Genomic DNA, 21,543 nt, shown 5'->3' with positions numbered 1-21,543 from the left:
TTACCAGATGTATGCGGATGACACCCAACTTTACATGAAAATCGCTTCCCCTGATGATATCAAGTCACTCTAAGGAACCCTGCATAAAACCCTTAATTGGCTAACCTCCAAACACCTCAAACTAAACACACTTAAAACAGAATCCCTCCTCATTTCACCCACCAAGCAAACCCCCATTGTAAAGAAATATCTAAGAAACCTCACCGCTCTCAACTGCACACCTCACACATCTACTCCAAGAAATCACTGGGAATTGTGCTAGACAAGATCCTAAATATGCATGATCACATCAGAGCATCTTCCAAAGGAGTGAACTATCAACTGAGCATATTAAGAAAACTCCAACCCTACCTTCCCCAAGATGACTTCAAGTCTGCGGTGCAAGCAGTGGCCATCTCAAGACTAAAATACGGCAGTGCTACTCTATGCGGGCTACCAAAACCCAGTTTAGCCCCCCTCACAGCATCTCGGAATGCTGCGACTAAACTCATCACTGGTTCCAAGAAAACCAACCACATCTCTCCAGACCTGAAACCGTTCAACTGGCTTCCGTTTGAGTCAAGGATCAAGCTAAAAATTGCATGTATGACCCATAGAGCACTACACTTCAACACTCCTCTCTACCTGACAAATAAGCTTGAACTATCGGGAGGCTCCCAGCCCTCAATGAGCACCAGCACATTGCTCCTCAAGCCGAAGAAGTTTAAAAAAATGAAAACCTACAATCGTGCATTCTCTGGTGTTGCCCCGAGAATCTGGAACAAGACGGATTCCTTCAACATGTGCCTTCAAAAGGGAAGTGAAAGCGATACCGATGAGCACTGCACTGAACTAGAAGCTCTTCTCCTTTTGACCCTTGTGTTGCTGGATAATTTGCTACCGGGCATTTGATACGGCCTCAGTGTCGCCAGCTATAATGTTATTTTGTAACTGATGTATATTTATCTGCCTCTCTCCCACAGCTATCTACCCATGTCTTCTGCAGCGCGTATGTAAAGCGCTCAGGTACCAGCTTGGGTCATGTTCCTGCTATACAAAACTTTAAATAAATATCCCCTTTCAGCTCAGAAATTGTTCAGGACAAGCCGAGTCATGTATAAAACCCTCAACAATACGATAGCAGCTTACCTGGCAAAAAAAATAGCCACTTTGCGGGGACAATAAATACCTGGTGACTGGAAGTCACTACACTGGAGACAAAACGTTGAGATAAGCAATAAGTCATTGCTATCAATTTAAGATTAACAGCTCTCTTACGATTAGAAACAATATGATGATACACTTCTTCCAGGAGAACTACCACTGATCAGACAATCTACTGTAAAGCGTCACTCAATTGCTGTATCTTCCCTGGGCCATGTCCCAACTCAGTGCTCTATCGCCCTTGAGCTAGTTTCATGCTCTACAAATGCCAACATGCACATGCATGCACAAGGGAACTGACTCAGAGTTTGGCAGGCGGAGATAAGTTGTGCCAGGGATCCCCCTTTTCAATGCTGTGTCTTCTGGTGCTTCATCTATTGGGGGAATTAAATGCCAATTCAATTTCATCATTCTGAGTCTCTCCACATTTTGAGGAGACAGATTGGTCCTTCAGTTAGTGACACATGCTCTAAGTGGGCGGCAAACCAACCTTAGAGGGTACACAGGCTACAGAAGTTCTGGTATTGGAGGGCCTGCTGAGTTCTGGACACTGTTTTATTTATCCATTCCAACAGAGCAATGTTTCTTGGTCTGATGGAAATTATTTTGGCCCTTCAAATACTTCTATAACATCTTTGCTAATTACCTCGTTTTCATTTGCTTCTCATTAGTTTCCTGCATCCATGTGCCTGATGTCAGTCCTGGAACTTCAAAAAATTAATACATCCAACACTGTGCATGTTTCTACTGATGCTGCCAGAGTTAATTTATTAGCAGAAGACTTTTACCAGTGGCCAGAGCTGCTATTGTGATATGATGCTGAAGACACCAATGTGCTCTGTGGGTGTAAACAAAGGCAGCCACTGAGTTATACTTGTCTTAGAGGACACAGTCTTACATATTCAAATTCAGACATGCTGTATGTCACCAGACAAGCGAGTAAATTAATATCCATCAGCTTTATGATTCATATTCTTTAATGTTTTTGTATCACAGAATCAGCTCAGCAGCAATTTCAGCAAAAGATTATGCTGACTTTCTGCCTAAAAATCTCAAAGGGCGCAGTCATTTGGCACTCTATCCGCCTCCAATACCAATCTACATAGCATTTGGTAGAATAATTCTTTGAAGCAAATAATCATTTATAGACTTGTCTTGTTTAAGCAGGAGTTCCAGTGGATTAGAACATCCTGTTTGAATGCTTTTACGAGGACTGAGCTCAGAGCTCACAGTATAAAGTTCATGCAAATATAGGGAACCTATGCGCTGAGTGAAATTTCCTGGCATGGCATAGCCATTTCTATTTAGCTTTTCTACAAAACACTGTGCAGCACCTGCAGATTAAACATGATATCTACTCAGCTAAGCTTCAATATTTTCCATAATGTCATTCATTGTGGTTTTGCTAAAGACTAAGAGTCTAAGAAATTCTTGCATGCATTGCCAAGGTCTCAAAGTATGGCTAACAGTATATCATTAGGGGAGTGGAGCACATCCCTCTGTAGACTTGGCAGTTTGGCACTCCATCCACCATATTCTAAATTAGTTCCTTCACCTTTTCTTCATGGAACCACATTTAAATCCTAGATTTACTTTACACCAGTTGAAGTTATCAGGCAAACTAAAGTTTGTTTCGCATTCGACCCAGTCAATGGAAGGAATTATGAATGATGTAAGCAGTATATGACTTGATCCCAGGCAGTCCCATTTGAATAGTACCTCAACATCATAAAGTCTTCTCACACATCAGAGCATCCTACTTAAAGACAACCAATAACATAGTCAGTTTGCCATAAATACACACAAAGGGAATCATACAGACAAACCATTGTGCACATAGTCACTTGTACACACAGACTGAGAGATGTTATTTGGATTGCTTATACAGCTATTTAGAAAGACCACTCAAAGCGCTAGTCTTGACAATAGAGCAGGAGGCGGAGCTACCGGCCCGGAGGTGGACCTTCCGGCCCGGAGGTGGGGATTCCGGCTGGTGGCAGAGATTTAGCCATGGCTGAAATCTCCACCTCCGGGCCAGAAGCTCCGCCTCTGGGCCAGAAGCTCCACCCCCGGGCCGGAAGCTCCGCCTCTAAGCCGGAAGCTCCACCTCCGGGCCAGAATTTCCGGCCCGAGTGTGGAAGTAAAGTTAGTAGTCGTAAATCGATTCTGTGAATACCAAAAGTAGTAAGTGCATTCTGTGAATACCAAAAGTAGTAAGTGCATTCTGTGAATACCAAAAGTAGTAAGTGGATTCTGTGAATACCAAAAGTAGTACGTTTAGGATTATGTCTTAAGTTAATTCTGTGAATCGGGCCGTTCATCTTTAAGACAATTGACCATGTCAGCAATTTTAAGTAATGGAAATCTGTATATACCAATATTGTTGTTTAGATCGTGCAAGTCCACACATAACCTGATTTTTCCATTGCTAATCTAGCTATCACCAGGGGAGAAATCCAACGTCAGACTTCGATTGGCTCTATTATTTGTGAAGCCACTAACTTATACAGTTCCTTTGAAATTTCGTCCTTAACTAGTATGGGTATTTTGCGACCCTTATTTACTTTAGGTACTGCATCCTGCTTTAGGTTGCCCAATTCTTTGCCGAACATTTTAGGAAATAGTTCAATATTCTATTATACACAGCAGTACCATCATCTACCACCAACACCTGCTTCTTACTCATAGGGTCTAAGACGATATGCAACAGTTTCTGATCAAACCATCCCAATACCAGTGGAACTGTTTAGCCACATATTGCTTCCCTCTGGCCTCCCTGACTTTGAATCTGAAGGTAAACCAATGGTAATCTAACAAATCAATTGCTTCACCACTGAAACCCTCCAGATGTGTTTCCCATTCCAACAACTGATCCCCCAATTTTTGCACAAAGGACACCCTCCATAAGTCCTCATTGATGATAGTGTACAGAGATCATGAGTCAGCATAAATCTTCAGATATACCCCACCAATTTTCATTCAACGTTCTGGTTTGTTTTTACGCACAGCGGGCCCGATTCACAGAACTAACTTAAGACAAAATCCTAAACTTACTACCATTTTGGTATTCACAGAAGGCACTTACTCATTTTGGTATTCACAGAAGGCACTTACTCATTTCGGTATTCACAGAAGTTAGGAGTCCTAACTTTAGGACTCCTAAATGCCTTCTGTGAATACCGAAAGTCTTAAAATTAGGATTTTTCTCACTTTAGTAGTAGTATAGTTAGGACTCCTAACTTTAGGACTTCTAAATGCCTTCTGTGAATACCGAAAGTCTTAAAATTAGGATTTTTCTCAATTTTGTAGTCCTAAGTTTAGGACTCCTAACTTTAGGACTCCTAAATGCCTTCTGTGAATACCGAAAGTCTTAAAATTAGGATTTTTCTCAGTTTAGTAGTAGTATAGTTAGGACTCCTAACTTTAGGACTCCTAAATGCCTTCTGTGAATACCGAAAGTCTTAAAATTAGGATTTTTCTCAATTTAGTAGTCCTAAATTTAGATTTAGGACTACTAAATTGAGAAAAATCCTAATTTTAAGACATGGTGCGCAAAAGAATGATGGATTTAACCCAGATCTCTTAACTGGGGGAGAATGTTTTGATTTGTTCTGCATTCTGTCCATCAATTGTGTGTTTTTTAATTTTATTGTTGACACACATTTAAACCCAGATTTGCTAATATTCTACGCAACATGGTGCAGCAGCTAAAGTTGTGATGCTGCCTTCCATCAAAGGGAGAGAGAGAAAATCCACATGGGTTTAGTACTGGAGGGGATACTTCCTGTAAAAAACCATACTTCAAGACCTTTTCCCTCTTTGTATGTGTTTTGTAGAATTCAGTACTCATGCACAGTTTGAAAAATAAAGGGAAAAAATACATTTCTTCTTGTTACGCCTGCCTCCAGGAAACATTAGCCTGAGGGGCAAAGCCCTGTCTGCAAAGGTTAGTGGATAGGGATTTAGATCAAAACCATTCCTAAATGTTTAAGAATTACAATTATTTAGTATGCCTTTACCAATTACACCTTCCTGGCACTTTTCATACTTATTATCCGCTGTCTGCATGAGTTATGTGGACTTGTTGTTATATTTTGTGGTAGACCATCAAGCTGCAAAGCTTTCTGCATGGATAATTAACTCTAAAAAATATTACATGTACAGTTGCTCCTATTTATTGTTGTCTTGAAAATTTGCTTTGTCTTTGCAGGTGATGAAACCACAAGAATACTGATTGTTGGTAAAACCGGAGTTGGTAAAAGTTCTTCTGCAAACACCATCCTGGGGAAGGAAGAGTTTACCTCAAAAACCTCAGCCGTGCAAGTAACGAAGCAGTGTGAGAGCGGCGGCTGTGAATACAATGGCAGACACATCACTGTGGTGGACACCGCCTGGTTTAACACAAACATCTCTCCTGTGGCAATCAAAGAATGTATTGATCCAGCGATTGTAATGTCCTCCCCGGGGCCCCACGTTATCATCTTTGTGATTCGACTGAGAGCCTTCACTGATGAGGAGGCGCAGGCTGCGAAGATAGTCCAGGGTCTGCTGGGAAAGGATGCAGCAATGTACATGATGGTGCTGTTTACAGGACAAGATGACTTGAAACACCCAGATGAGTCAATAGAGACATACCTTGAAGAAGCTGAGGAACCACTGAAAGATCTGATAAAGAACTGTGGAAACCGGTACTGTGCTGTAAACAACAGAGCGAGCGGAGAAGAACTGCGAAACCAGCGGCAACAACTGCTCCAAATTATAGAGGGCATGAAAGTAGAGAATGGAGGGACCTTTTACACCCTTGACATGTATAAAGAGGCTGAAAAGACATTTACAATGACCATGCAGCAGCTGGGAGCAGCGGGCCAAGCAGGTACAGTTTTCTCTCAGAAGGATGTTAGTAGGTTTGCCCTGACATGCATTTATTGTTCGAATTGGTCAGGTAGTTATATAATGGTTTGTGCAGGGAGGGAGGGTGAGTGGCTAACAGACCTGTCAACTCATTAGAATGCGGCAAGTATTAAGGCAACATTGGAGTCAGAAAAACAACCTGCAGGCCCATAGGCTCTGCAAGGAACAGCGATCCTATTTGAAATGTACAACTCTTGAACAGTTTGGACAGGATCTTGCTTTCAAACACTGAAGAACTTATCCTAAATACTTGGAGACATTTTATGAACCAGAGAGATAAATCCTGAGTTAATTTAACCCCCGTCTGGGAAGATCCTTCTTGAAATGTTTAGGCACTTGCTGTTAGGCTACTTTTTAGCCTTCACGATTTAACACCAGTAAGGTCTGTGTTGTAGTAAATATCACACACACACACACACGCACACACACACACACACACACTCGCACACACACTCACACACACACACTGTAACACAATGAATGCACTACAAAAAGACTCCACACAGGTTTAGGAAAATAGATCACAATTTTTGTAATAATTCAAGACCAAAATGGTAAAAATCCAATAAGTAGAAAAAAAGGTTATCTGATCACACTGGACTAGGCCACCCATGATGGAGCATGGGTCACCTACAGCACCCATGCATGCCCCAGTGAACAAAGTACCTTTCCTGATCGCAACAGCAAAATGCGTTGTGAGATGTTCAATGCTCATCCCGCAAGCAGCGGATGCATCGATCATCTGAAAAACGCAGATGGAGATTCATTGGTTCTGCAGACGAGACACTGGGCCACTATGCACTGGTTCCATAGAGTGATGCTCCGGATTTTTCCACACAGTCCAGGGATGCGAGATTCCAATGTTTCACTCTATCAAGGCATTGCATTTGTTCCGAGAGTGATGTGCCAATTCTACTCCTGCAACCAAGTCAATGCGCCGTTTCTGCTACACACATACTAGACGTGCTCCAATGTCCTTGTTGCAAGTATCTGGGCCCACTTTCAGTGAGCCAGGCAGAGGATCAGTGGAAGAGACTTTGATATCCCTGAGTCACAAGCAACAGGAGGCAAGCCAACAAACCCTTAGAGTACACTTGTAGGAAAAGGCACAGTCCCTCTCTCTTTCAGAAAAGTCTGAGAGCAGCAAACCTTCCAGATCAGCAGTCCAAAAATGACTCCTTTAAGCAGCATAGCAGTCCTGGCAATGCACAGTTGTAGTTCCAGCAGTGTCTGATTTTAGGGGTCAGAGACCCAGTACTTATACCCAAATGTGCCTTTGAAGTGGGGTTGTCTTCAAAGCAGCTCCTTGAAATGCACAGGTCCCCTTTCTTCCCAGCCCTGGCCCCAGACTAGCAATGGGGGTAAATCAGCCCATTGTATGTGGTCGGGACACTACCTTACAAGTGAAATGTCAGCTTCCCTCTCTCTTATTGCCCAGGAAGGCCCATTAAGGATGACCAGAATGCAGGTGCATGTAAATGAGTGCTCAGACATGCGTAACCTTCCTCTTTTTGTGGCTGCCTCGAGGGAAAGCACAAAGAGAAGCTGTCACCCACCCCCGATGTGTATTGGAGACAGGCTGGCAGGCACATGGAGCTAAGAGCAGAGAAATGTCCACTTTCTAAAAGTGTCATTTCGGAAATAGAAATGTTAAGTCTATCTTCACTGGTAAGGGGGTTTATCATTACAATTCCAAAGGTATAAAGCATGAAACAACTACTCCTTTCTAATCAGGAATGACAGCTTAAAAGTCTATAAAGGAGTTCCCAAAGTTAACCTAAGAGAGGAGTAGGCCTCAAAGAAGTGAAAACCGAATTTAGCTCTGTGTCACTGTGTCACTGTCACCACATGCAAAACATAAAGGAATATGTCCTACCTTTTACTTACACAGCACCCTTCCCTTAGGGCAGGGGTCTTCAAACTGTGGGGCGCGAACCCAGGGGGGCCGTGGAGTGATGCAAAGGGGGTCGCGCCTTCCCAGTCACACTTCTGCTCAGGCCCAAGGGCTTCAGCCCCCCCCCCACACTTCCCCCGTCCTGTGTCTCAGCCCGGGCTGCTGCAGTGAAACTTGAGCTGCTGGGGGCTCAGCTGGGCAGTGTCTGGATTCCTGTCTCCGGCACCCCCGTGTTTTTTCACAGGTCTTTAAAGACCATTTAACATGCCTTTGTAAACTGCTTACAGAGGCTTAGGTTTTTTTTGCTGGTTCCAGTACCCCCTGGGTCCCCACTGTGCCTATTCCTTACATTTGGATTTTACATTCACTGCCGTAGTGTGAGAATGCATTTCATACAAAGTTGGCTTCCTGGGGGCGCCGTGAGTGAAAGTTTATTGTGCTTTTGAAGCACCTGCTGCAGCGGCAATTACCAGGCCTCACATAAATGTCAAGATAACTTGTGTGATTAATTATCTTCCTGGCGAGAGATCAGAATGTTGTATAGTTGAGGTTTTGACTTAGGTGATGTTAGTGCAGAGGGTTAATACGCCTGCTGCAAAGAACGTGTACCAAGTAGATTACAGAGTGCGTATGATGTGAAGAGATCAGCAGGTTACTGCTTTCAAAAGAGACATCCTTTTGTTACTTGCAATTTATAACTTAAAGTCCTAATAGAGAATAGTGAGCTATTAACTTTCATCCTAGAACAGCAGGCACTCTACAAAGAATACATTATTAGACCATTGATTAATGTTGCAAAAAGGGTTAATTTGGCTAGAAATCAATTCTTATTATTAAAGGAAACTCCCAACTATGCTGTTTCTTTTTCGACTCTGCGTTTGTGCTTCTCCACACCAAGCACTCTTAAACTATACTGCCTACCAGTATGGATGACATGTGACTCCTATACTTTTAGTCCTTTGGCTTATGTAACATTTCCTATACACTGATTTACACACTTATGATTGATTGTCTCTGTGTAATGTGTGTGTGATGCAAAGTGCTCGGACACCCTACACTGGTATGAGTGGCACTATATAACTAATTCAATGCATCTGAGAGTGTGGGGTTATGGAGACTTGGTCACTGTTAAAGGGTGCTAGTGAGAGAATCCGTGGTGGGGGTGGTCATTGGGGGGGCACCAACAAACATTGTCGCACAGGGCACCACCAGCACTAAAGCCGGCCCTGGGAAGTATGCACAGATAAGCGCTGAAAATACCGCTTTAGGTGACTGCTTTTTTTTGTACCGACTGGGCCACCAAAATAATCTGCTGGCAACCCTAACCATAGGACTGGAAGTTTGTTGCAGGATCAGCACATTATTTATTTCCTTCACCCTCGATCCCCGATTAATGCCGCAATAGTTTAACTTAGATATTAAATATTATATACGCCCCCGTCAATAACATGCTGAGTTACTTCATGGGTCTGGGAATGCACCCTGCATTCAGACAACTCATTCTCGCCCTTCATTGTCACGCTCACCTTGCACTCACAGCGATCACAATGCACTCACACTGATCACCATGCACTTGCACCATTCACCCGCTCACCTTGCACTCACAGTGATCACAATGCACTCACACTGATCACCATGCACTTGCACCATTCACCCGCTCACCTTGCACTCACAGTGATCACAATGCACTCACACTGATCACCATGCACTTGCACCATTCACCCGCTCACCTTGCACTCACAGTGATCACAATGCACTCACACTGATCACCATGCACTTGCACCATTCACCCGCTCACCTTGCACTCACAGTGATCACAATGCACTCACACTGATCACCATGCACTTGCACCCTTCACCCGCTCACCTTGCACTCACAGTGATCACAATGCACTCACACTGATCACCATGCACTTGCACCATTCACCCGCTCACCTTGCACTCAGTGATCACAATGCACTCACACTGATTACCATGCACTTGCACCATTCACCCGCTCACCCTGCACTCAGAGTGATCACAATGCACTCACACTGATCACCATGCACTTGCACCATTCACCCGCTCACCCTGCACTCACAGTGATCACAATGCACTCACACTGATCACCATGCACTTGCACCATTCACCCGCTCACCTTGCACTCAGTGATCACAATGCACTCACACTGATCACCATGCACTTGCACCATTCACCCGCTCACCTTGCACTCAGTGATCACAATGCACTCACACTGATCACCATGCACTTGCACCATTCACCCGCTCACCTTGCACTCACAGTGATCACAATGCACTCACACTGATCACCATGCACTTGCACCATTCACCCGCTCACCTTGCACTCACAGTGATCACAATGCACTCACACTGATCACCATGCACTTGCACCATTCACCCGCTCACCTTGCACTCACAGTGATCACAATGCACTCACACTGATCACCATGCACTTGCACCATTCACCCGCTCACCTTGCACTCACAGTGATCACAATGCACTCACACTGATCACCATGCACTTGCACCATTCACCCGCTCACCTTGCACTCACAGTGATCGCAATGCACTCACACTGATCACCATGCACTTGCACCATTCACCCGCTCACCTTGCACTCACAGTGATCACAATGCACTCACACTGATCACCATGCACTTGCACCATTCACCCGCTCACCCTGCACTCACAGTGATCGCAATGCACTCACACTGATCACCATGCACTTGCACCATTCACCCACTCACCTTGCACTCAGTGATCACAATGAACTCACACTGATCACCATGCACTTGCACCATTCACCTGCTCACCCTGCACTCAGAGTGATCACAATGCACTCACACTGATCACCATGCACTTGCACCATTCACCCGCTCACCCTGCACTCACAGTGATCACAATGCACTCACACTGATCACCATGCACTTGCACCATTCACCCGCTCACCTTGCACTCAGTGATCACAATGCACTCACACTGATCACCATACACTTGCACCATTCACCCGCTCACCTTGCACTCAGTGATCACAATGCACTCACACTGATCACCATGCACTTGCACCATTCACCCGCTCACCTTGCACTCAGTGATCACAATGCACTCACACTGATCACCATGCACTTGCACCATTCACCCGCTCACCTTGCACTCACAGTGATCACAATGCACTCACACTGATCACCATGCACTTGCACCATTCACCCGCTCACCTTGCACTCACAGTGATCACAATGCACTCACACTGATCACCATGCACTTGCACCATTCACCCGCTCACCTTGCACTCACAGTGATCACAATGCACTCACACTGATCACCATGCACTTGCACCATTCACCCGCTCACCTTGCACTCACAGTGATCACAATGCACTCACACTGATCACCATGCACTTGCACCATTCACCCGCTCACCTTGCACTCACAGTGATCGCAATGCACTCACACTGATCACCATGCACTTGCACCATTCACCCGCTCACCTTGCACTCACAGTGATCACAATGCACTCACACTGATCACCATGCACTTGCACCATTCACCCGCTCACCCTCCACTCACAGTGATCACAATGCACTCACACTGATCACCATGCACTTGCCCCATTCACCCGCTCACCCTGCACTCACAGCGATCCCAATGCACTCACACTGATCACCATGCACTTGCACCATTCACAATGTGGCAGCACGTATTGCTGCAGAGTGGAAGGCCCTTCACAAAGGTTGACTTGAAATCTTTCTGATGATAATTGCTGTATTTTGGTTATAAATGGGTACTGATTGGGTGAAATCTTTCCTCAGCGTTACTGTGTGTAACAAATATCAAAATAATGAAGCAATGCTATCCCAAAATACGCGGCATCACATAACCTTATTTACATTTTCATCCCACGCAATTTAGTCAACAGGTTTAGACATTTTTGTCAAGAGGGGGTCCTTACGCCTCAAAATGTTGACAGGGGGGTCTCGGCATCCAAAAGTTTGAAGACCTCTGCCTTAGGGCTATCTAGGGCCTACCTTAAAGGTGACTTGTTTGTCATAAAAGGCGAGATTAAGGCTTGGCAAATAGTTTTAAATGCCAAGTGGATTGTGAGTAAACTACACACACTGGCACCACAATGGCAGGCCTAAGACAGGTCTGTTTGGCTACTTGTGTGGGAGGCACAGCCAGTGCTGCAGGCCCAATAGTACCATTTAATGTACAAGCCCTGAGTATCAGGTATACCACTTTATAAGGGTCTCACAGGTAAATTAAACATACCAATTGTGTACACACCAATTGTACCATGTTTAGGGGAGAAGCACATGCACTGTAGCACTGGTAAAGTTCCCATAATCCAAAAATAATCAGAAAAATGAGAAGACAGTCATAATTTGGGGGAAGACAGCCCTAAGGATGACAGGTCTAACAATGTGATTTATGTTTTCTTATAAAATCCATAACTCCAGTTATATGTATCTCACAACGTATGTTCTGGTGTCTACATTAATATACAAATCTACTTTATTTTTATAAATTGGTGTCGAATTTCTTTCAAGTCGTGACTATTACTTATCATCTATGTTGGTATTCTCTCTAAAATGCTTAAGACAAGTTTCTCAATTAAAGCCTGTCTGCTCTTTGCCACTTTACCAGGACTGAGCTAAGGATTTATTAGTGTGAATCCAAGGAACATCTGTGGGATGTGTGATAGATTTGCACGGTGATACCTCACCAGCGTCAACACATAATACTCCACCTTCCTTCAAGAGTCTCTTGCTGCAACGTGAGGGTTGTTCTGGGAGACAGTCTCATGGCACTTTGCAAGTGTTTGTTCTGGGTTACTGTCTCTCTGGTTCTAAGTAAGGGTCTTATCCGGGTGAATGGCAGTTGCTATGTGAGGCTCTGCTGGGGTAAGAAGCGATCTGTGAGGGACCTGTAATGTTTGACATCTGTGTGTGGGATCAGTCAATTAGAGGTGGTGGTAATAATGGGGATCCTACGAATAGGAATTAAATTACTTAGCACTTTAGGCTATATCACCCTGGGTTGCATTACGCCGAGTCACTAAAAGTGGTGCGAGCACAGCAGTTGGGGCCAGTACCGGGTGATCAGTTAAATGATGTCGTACCTCCTTTCCATGCAGCCATGTAAATTCCACTCAACCAAGGATAGAGACATTTATTTTTTCATTCAGTACATTTTGCAATAATCATCTACAGCATAACAACAGGACAGTATGCATTCAAGGCTCATATACATAGCAGAGTTGGTCGACAGATAAATCACAAAATGACTTACTAGAGTGAGTAGGAGGGTAGAGGAGGAGGAGGGCCAGTAAGAGTGGGAATAGGGGAAGAGGAACAAACTAACCACTCAGCAGACTGAACACCCTACACAATTGATAGTCTCCAGTGAGAACGCACCTAGCTTGACAGGGGACTAACGCTATACCCCACTTTGAGAGAGCTGTTTGGCAGGGTGCCATAGGAGGAGGGATAGTAAGATGCACTCGCAGTCTGGTGACCACTGAGAGAGTCAGCCACGTCCTCATTCGTGTTGCTTTAGATTCGAAGATAAGTCACCAGAGAGGCCCATATATCTTTTTGGCATGATTGGATGATCATCAGATCCTAATATGAGTCAAGCCACTCCTGACAAGAAACAGCATACTGAAGACATTTAACTCTGCTCGGTGCCTGCTGTCTACCCCAGTGTATAGTCACCCTGGCTTCCCAAGCAGCAGCATTGCCGGCAGACCTCAGCAGAAACCTCTTTGACATAGCCCGAAAGAGCAATGCAGAGAGAGCAGTCGGGAAAATGGTCTGTGATATGGCAGAGTGAAATCTGGAAGGATTAGATCTGATATTGGAGGGGACTGCGCTCCCTAGCTAGATGTAGCGTAGTATCTATGTCCTGATAATTTAGAAGCCCCCCTATAAACGGGTGCGCAGGGGCACCTGGAGATGGGCACTGGCCTAGTGATCTTTACACCCTCTTGACGATTAGCATAGGGTAGAGGGCAACCTATAAACAGGGTGCGAAGCGTCTTTTTCACAATGTCTTCCATTCTGTCTATCGCAGTCAACATGGGAACGCTCTATGATCAAATGGTTGCAGCACGACCGCGCTTCCAAATATTTGTTTTTATTGCGGATGACTTCAAGTACTTTATCTATCTGGTGCAGGCGCTCCCCATCTGAGGAGTGTGTGATCTCAACCCTTGACATGTGGTGCTCAAGTTTATCCAGATGCGGTTCGAGCCTGTCTACCTACCCCTTCAAGTGTTCAAAGTGATCAGAGAGCATGTCAGTTTTCGTGTTGATGGCATGCATGGTGACCGAAGCTTCATGAGTCATGCCAGGCGTGAGAGCTGCATTCTAGATTAGAAATCTTGCAACTGAAACATTTTAAAATCGCTTACTCTGCTTGTTTTAAATTGTATTTTGCACTGATTCTCATTGCACTGTGTGGGAATTGAGGGGGGAACTTTTGCCCGCATAACTTGACCGCCATTTTGTAGGTCAGCGCTCTAGTCTCTGAGCCTACCAGGGCTATATTAAGCCCAAAGGCATGACCGCGCAACAGACGCGCTGAAGGCAAGCCAGTCTGCGCTCATCCGCGCCCCTCCGGGACCAGGGGCCAAAACCCCTGCTCGTCTCCCATCAGAAATACATCGATACAGCACAAACCTACTCAAACAATTGAATGTAAGCCGAGATCCCACCTGTCTTCACTCTATCGCTCCTGACCGCTGGAACCACAACTGTAAGCACTGCTCCTATAGTCTTAAGCACCCCACTGCCATTAGTCCACATGCTGCTGTACCACACCAAGTTTTTAAGCTATTTTTATTAAATTGTCGTTCCTTACCAAAAACACGCTGAGGAAGTATCCCTGCTGCTTACGGAGGAAAGTCCTGATGCTCTATTCGTTACGGAAACTTGGCTAAACACAGCCTCCGATCCTAACATAGATCAGGCTCTTCCTCCTGGCTACATAATCCAGAGGCTATATCGAATCAATGGTAAAGGGGGTGGAATTGCTATTGTTCTAAAGAACCACCTTGTCTGTAGAACCTTTAGAAGCCCTCTCTTAGATTGCGAAAACCTTCAGTTCTCAATAGGATTCACACCTACGCTAACTCTATCAGGGATCCTGATTTAGCGTCCCCCAGGATCTATAGGCCAGCTCTGTAATTCACTTGCAGGAACGGTTCCAAAACTAGCAAGTTCCACTACAAACTTCACCATTCTTGGAGATTTTAATATTCACTTCGATGATTTAACCTCTAAAACTGCATCTGAATTGATCTCAGACCTAGCGGCCTTACAGCTCACTCAAAAAGTACCATCTGATACACATTCAAAAAGACACCTCCTATACCCCATCTTCTCGGGTCCGAAGGAGCTATCCTGTCAAGCCCCTATACCTATTCCAAGGTCAGATCATTTTCTGATCCCTTTTTCTTGGTCCTCTACTCAGGCCACCCCCCCAACCCGACTGGTGCATACTAAGTCCCGAGGTTGGTCAAAAGTTCCACTGGACACCTGGATATCAACTCTGGAGAGATCTATGCCTGCTCCAAACTGCGATCCGATAGCGGCCAATGAGAAATTTGACAACTGGATTAACAGCTCACTTGACTAAGTCCTTCCTAAAACAACAATTCAGTTACATAAAGTACCTAATAAAGCAGCTTGGTATACTCCCAAACTTCGAGAATTAAAACAAATCTGTAAAAAGACAGAGAGAGGTTGGAGAAGGAATTTTTCCCCTGACAAGAAGAAGGAATATGAGAATGCTATTAAAAATTATAAAATTGAAATTAGAAACACCCACACTCTCTACTATGAGAAGACTATAGCGTCTTCTGCTAACTCCCCCTGTGAAACATTCCAAATTGTTAAGAGATTAATGAATATTCCCTCTCTCCCCGAATCCCCCGCTATTTCAGACCAACGTTGTAATGAAATGGCGGAATTTTTCCACAATAAAATCAAGACTATCTATGGTTCCTTTTCCTCCACTTAAGAATCCAATATCACCCACTGTGATAAACCCCACATAGAAGACAACGATACTTGCTTAGTAGCCTTTCCTATAATGGACTACAACTGTCTGCTAGCCACTGCTGATCGAGTAAAAAGCGGGTCACCCAATGACCCCTGCTCCACTTAGGATTCTCAAACAAGAAACAGAGATAGATGGCCCGGTCATCTTAGACCTGATTAACTCATCCATCACATCCGGAGTAGTCACCTCCTCCTGGAAAAAAGCTCTGGTCAAAGCTCTTTTAAAGAAATCTAACTTAGACCCTGACTGTTTGGCCAACTATCGTCCTATTTCCCTCCTCCCGGGAATCAGTAAAATCCTAGAGAAATATGTAAATGTCACACTCTCTACCTACTTAGAATCCAACCATCTCCTCCACCCAACTCAAACAGGATTCCGCCCCGGTCACGGCACAGAGACAGCTCTTTTAGCTGTCATGGAAGAATGAAGAAAAATTCTTGACTCGGGAGGATCTTCTGCCGTGATCCTCCTGGACCTGAGTGCGGCCTTCGATACGGTTAATCACCATATCTTGATTGACCGACTCAGAAACCTGGGTGTGTCTGGAATAGCCCTAGCCTGGCTGATGTCTTTCCTGGAAGGACGATCCTTCCAGGTATTCGAGGGTGAAACCACCTCCAAACCTTGGCCCCTTTTTTGTGGAGTCCCACAGGGCTCTTCTCTAAGCCCTACGCTTTTTAATGCCTATATGGCTCCACTGGCTGAGATCATACAGCCTTGCGGAGTGAATATCATAACTTATGCAGACGATACTCAATTAGTGGTTTTACTTAATCACCCATATGCATCCTCGTCCCGCCTCTGTACTTGCCTCGAAGAAGTGGCCAAATGGATGAGTCACTCCTACCTGAAGCTGAATGGCGACCAGCCGGAGCTTATGGTCCTTGGTAACCCGTCATTATTTAAACCTAATATGATGTGGCCGACCACAATGCGATCAGCACCCATCCCCAAGTCCAACATAAAAAGTCTGGGGTTTTGGCTGAACTCTCAAAGTCCAATCCAGAAAGGTAGTCGCCTCCTGCTTCGCATTCTAAGAATGCTACGTAAAGTATTCCCATTGATACCTTTCCAAGCCAGGAAACTCGTAGTCCAAGCGCTTATTTTATCACGATTGGACTTAAGCAATGTATTTTACCTAGGTGCCCCAGAAGCAGTATTCTCAAAAATTCAAATGATCCAGAACTGCGCGGCAAGAATTCTCTTGGGAATTCCCTACCGATTGTCGACCAAACCTGCCTTGAAAGCTCTACATTGTCTGCCTATTCGGGAGAGAGTCCATTTCAAAGCTCTTTGTATCACTCACAAACTGCTTGGAGGAAATGGACCTAAGATCATCTCCCAAACCTTATCAAGCCAATAGGCCTTTAAGCTCCGATGGATTGCACCTGGCCTTCGTACCAAGGATCAAAAGAGCCAGAAGCAGAGGTCGGCTTTTCTCCTATAATGCCGCCAAGCTTTGGAACTCTCTTCCCCTTCAGCTGCAAAAAGAAACTAACCATCTGATCTTCCGCAAACTGTTGAAAACTTGTCTCTTCCCCAGATGAGTCTCAGAAGCTTCTCTCACTTCTTAGCGCTGGGATGCCTACGGGTAGCCATGCGCTTTATAAATGCATCCTCATTCATTCATTCATGCAGGCTCTGTTTGAGGTCGATGAACATAGAATGAATGTCTGGCTCTGGGACATTTTCCCCGCCAGTCTGGGTCCCAGCGTGAGATGTTCCTACGAGAAATCCATTGTCCACGCCATCCTATGCGATTCAAAGGGCAGTTTGGCTTGTTTACCATCCGTCTTCCCCATAATGCAATCGGGTCACGCAGACAACCACAGGAGAAACACATCTCAAGGTAGGGGCGCCAGACCCACGAGTCAGGCCGTTTCACCTGAAGGTCAACCACACCTCCCACACATACCCCTCCTTGGGTCTGAACCGGCGTCTCAATGCAGCGCAGTGAAGCAGACTGTCCATCACTGAATGGGGCCTGCCCCAGGGTCCATCACCAGCTGTGCAGCGCAGCGCAGGTTAAGCCTGGGCCCGTTACAGCATAGCACAAGATCTCGCTACGCCCACCTGACCCTGAGATTTCCAGCACGGGGGCACAAGCAGGCCTGCGGTTGTTAGTAGGCCACAGGGCGCAGTGTCAGCATTAAAGGCACGCAGCTCTCCTCATACCAGTTTCCAGGATGGGCAACAAACCCCCAACAAGTCTCCCTGGGGGCCAGCACTCCTCGAGGGGCTCTGCCAAGTGTCCTGGACAGCACCGACGTGCAATGCCATCCCCCAAGACTGCGTAGGCAGAGCCCCAGTCAGAGACACTCTGCGCTGGAGCCGGTGAGATCTTTTGCCCCACCCACAGGTCTGATCCTGAATGGGCCCCTAGCAGGGCCCACCTTCCAGCCCAGCAGTGAAGAGTTGAGCAGGCTTCCCAGGCCGCAGCAGCAAAGCCTCATTCACTGACCCACCTCTCTCCAAGGGACCAAGCCTAGAGGGCATGAACAGGCCTACGATAGGCAACGAGTCTCGAGTACGAAAGTCCAGGGCTGTCTGCTCACAGGGCCACACGCTCGAGGGGCCATGGGCCCTGCCAGTGCTCCCAGGGCACGGGCAGCTCATGCGACCAAGTCCCACAACGGCGATGCTGGGCCTGCCTCCTCTCTTCGCAGTTCTCCCCTGCACAGGCATTATGTCCAGGCCTCATTGTGTCACAAAGAATTGCCTCAGGGGGAGGCAGGAGAGGCAGGAGAAGGCCTTCTGGATCCCGATTTTGGCCTCAGTCTGCAGGCATTACCGAGCCACTGGCCCAAGCAGTAGCCCATGTCCCACTGCGAGGCTGCGTGCTGCACCATGCCTCATGACCCGCAAGGGAGGACATGTGAGCCCCATGTTAGACCTGGCTATTTCAGCGGGTTTATCCCCACACATTTTGCTTTTGTGCCTCCTGTTTCTGACCCTGTTTTTGTTGTTTTTAGTACTCTGGGCATTTTACAACTGCTGATCAGTGCTAAAGTGCATGTGCTCTCTGTGTAAATTGTTGATTGGTGTTTCCATAATAAGCTTGTTTGACTTACTATTATGTCCCTAGTACCGTGCACTGTGTGTGTCCAGGGCCTGCAGCACTGATTGTGCCACCCACACAAGCAGCCTTTCAAAGGGGTCTCCGACCTGCCACCCACTTGTCAGGCCCTAACTTTCCCTTTTATGACATGTGAGTCACCCCTAGGATAGGTCCAAGGTACCCCTGAGGTCAGGGTGCAGTCTATGTGAAAGGTAGGACATGTCCTGGTGTGTGTGACATGACCTCATAGTGAAATACGGGGTATTTTGTTTTTCTCTATCGAAAGGTTATCTGTACCATAGGATAGAATGGGAGTTTATTTCCCATTGGGACAAGACAGAAAGATGGAGTATAGTATGCCTGAACTCAGAATATAATAATGCATCCTTTAGTAAAGATGATTTTTATATTGTGTGTTTGAAAATACCACTTTTAGAAAGTGGGTATTTTCTTGCTTAGACATCCTGTGTGCCTCTGCTGGTTTGTGGATTGACTGTCTGGCTTCGGAGGGACAGTGGCTGGAGATATGCATTCTCTTGGACAGCCATTGGAGGGGTTTTATGTGTGTTGTGCCTTTCCTGAATGTGAATGAGTCAGGGCTGGACTGAATACACCTGGCTGCATTTAGAGTAGTGGGGGGAGATTTCCTTGTACCTGAATGGGCCTGGTCTGCCTTACACAATGCCGTCTCCACCTCCTGCTGGGAAGCTGGACCAGAGAGGACAGAACCTGTTTGGACTAAGCACAGGGCCTCTCTGCCACAAGAGAACAAAAGATGCTATATACATATTGGGGCCCAGACCCCAGAACTTTAGATTACTTCTGGACTCAAGAGGAACCTCTGCTAAGGAGAAGAGCTGGGAAAGCTGAAGGAGAAGTACTGCCCCTTTGCTGTGTTTTATTTGGGGTTGGCCTGCAGTGGCTGTTTCTGCCAAGAAGAGGACCAAGACATAGCTGTGTGCGGTGTATCCTGCTTGAAGAGGATCTCCAAGGGCTTGGTGTAGAGCTTGCCTCCTGTTTTGAAGTCTCAGGGACATAAAGACTTCATTTCCTCTGTCCCTCTGCATCTAGAACTGCTGTTTCAGCTGCCACAGAGGGAAATTGCAACACCGAGGCCAGCCAGCGATGCCGCAATCTGCAATGTAGCCGTGGGCACTGCTCGTGAAGAGCATGACGCACTACTCCAACTTGCACCACAGCCCTAGCACCTGCAGACGCCACACCATATTGACTCAGGCGCTGTCACCAAGGCCGTTGCCTGCACTGGAGCCGAGGGCACCACTTGTGATGCTCATGACGCACCACACCGACTCGCATCGTAGCCCCGACATCTATGAGGCAGGTGCTTCATCATTGTGGAGCCATTACTGGACGTGGGTGAATTCCTGAATCCAACGTAAGGAACCGATGCCTCACCGCCACCGTGATATCACGTCCCCGGCAATAGTACGGAACCGATGCCTCTTCTCCACAGCAACAGTCAGGAACCTGCGCCTCAACTCCCCTGCACTGCAGTAAGGAACCGAGACCTCACCTCACCTGGGGTCCTATGAAACCGGCGCATTACCTCCCCTGTGGTTGTAAGGAACGGATGCTGCCCAGGACCAACAAAGCATCCCTTCTCTGACACCGTGCACCATCTTTGCTTTCAATATTTGCCAAGGTACTGTTCTTTACGGGTCTTTGTGAATTCACGCTGGATGCCGGGCACCTCTCGGTCCGTGCCGTACTTTGGATTTTCATCTGTCACGACGTCGCAATATCTCCAGACTGAGTTATTTGTTGTTACAAGCTTTGTTTGCGTGAATAACCTATTTTTGAGGCTATCTTGGTGTATGTATTGTGGATTTTTGTCATTTTGGTCTTGTTTGGTTTAGATAAAGATTACTTATTTTCGAAACTTGTGTGGTGTCCATTTGTAGTGTTTTCACTGTATCACTGTATTCGTGCACAAATGCTTTACACACTGCCTCTGAGATAAGCCTGCTTGAATGAATGCATGAATGAAGTCATTTATAAAGCGCAGCTTTCACTCCGTGGACCATCATGGTGCTGAAAACGGGTAAAATGAGGCATGGAGGAGATTAGTCTCAAACAGAAAACCGTCAGATAAGAGATAATACCAGATTATCTGGGGATGCGAAAATCCAGGTTTTCAACAGTTTCTTGAACATGGGTTCTGACTGCATAAGTCTCAAATGGGTGGGCAGGCAGCTCCAAGCTTTTGTTCCAAGGACCGCCATTGACTTCCCCCTCTGGGTGTCGGGTGAAAGTGGGGAAGTGCCAGGAAATGTTCAGATGAGGATCTCAGAGGACGTTGGGTAACATGGTTTGATTCTGGTCCTGAGGTTTTTAGGTCCAGTTAGCCTGACCGTTCGAAAGGTGATTACTAGGATCTTAAAGAGGATCCTTTTGTGTATGGGCAGCCAATGGAGGGCATGGAGTGCCTCCGAGGCTGAGGGCCCCCTTGGCAGTTT

General features: G+C 46.0%; 1 protein-coding gene across 1 annotated transcript in view; it reads left to right on the top strand.

Moving 5' to 3' along the window:
• Positions 1-21,543, top strand: part of LOC146829955 (GTPase IMAP family member 8-like) — a 126,367-nt gene that overhangs the window by 36,297 nt on the left and 68,527 nt on the right. Inside the window, exon 3 of the mRNA XM_085603994.1 lies at positions 5,354-6,016. Coding sequence (XP_085460120.1) covers positions 5,354-6,016 — 663 coding nt within the window. The remainder of the gene's footprint in view (positions 1-5,353; positions 6,017-21,543) is intronic.

The sequence above is a fragment of the Triturus cristatus genome, chromosome 5_1 (genome assembly GCF_964204655.1).
Source record: "Triturus cristatus chromosome 5_1, aTriCri1.1, whole genome shotgun sequence".
NCBI classification, from domain to species: Eukaryota; Metazoa; Chordata; class Amphibia; order Caudata; family Salamandridae; genus Triturus; species Triturus cristatus.
The sequence above is the reverse complement of the archived record's forward strand: the minus strand, read 5'-3'. Positions and strand labels throughout refer to the sequence as shown.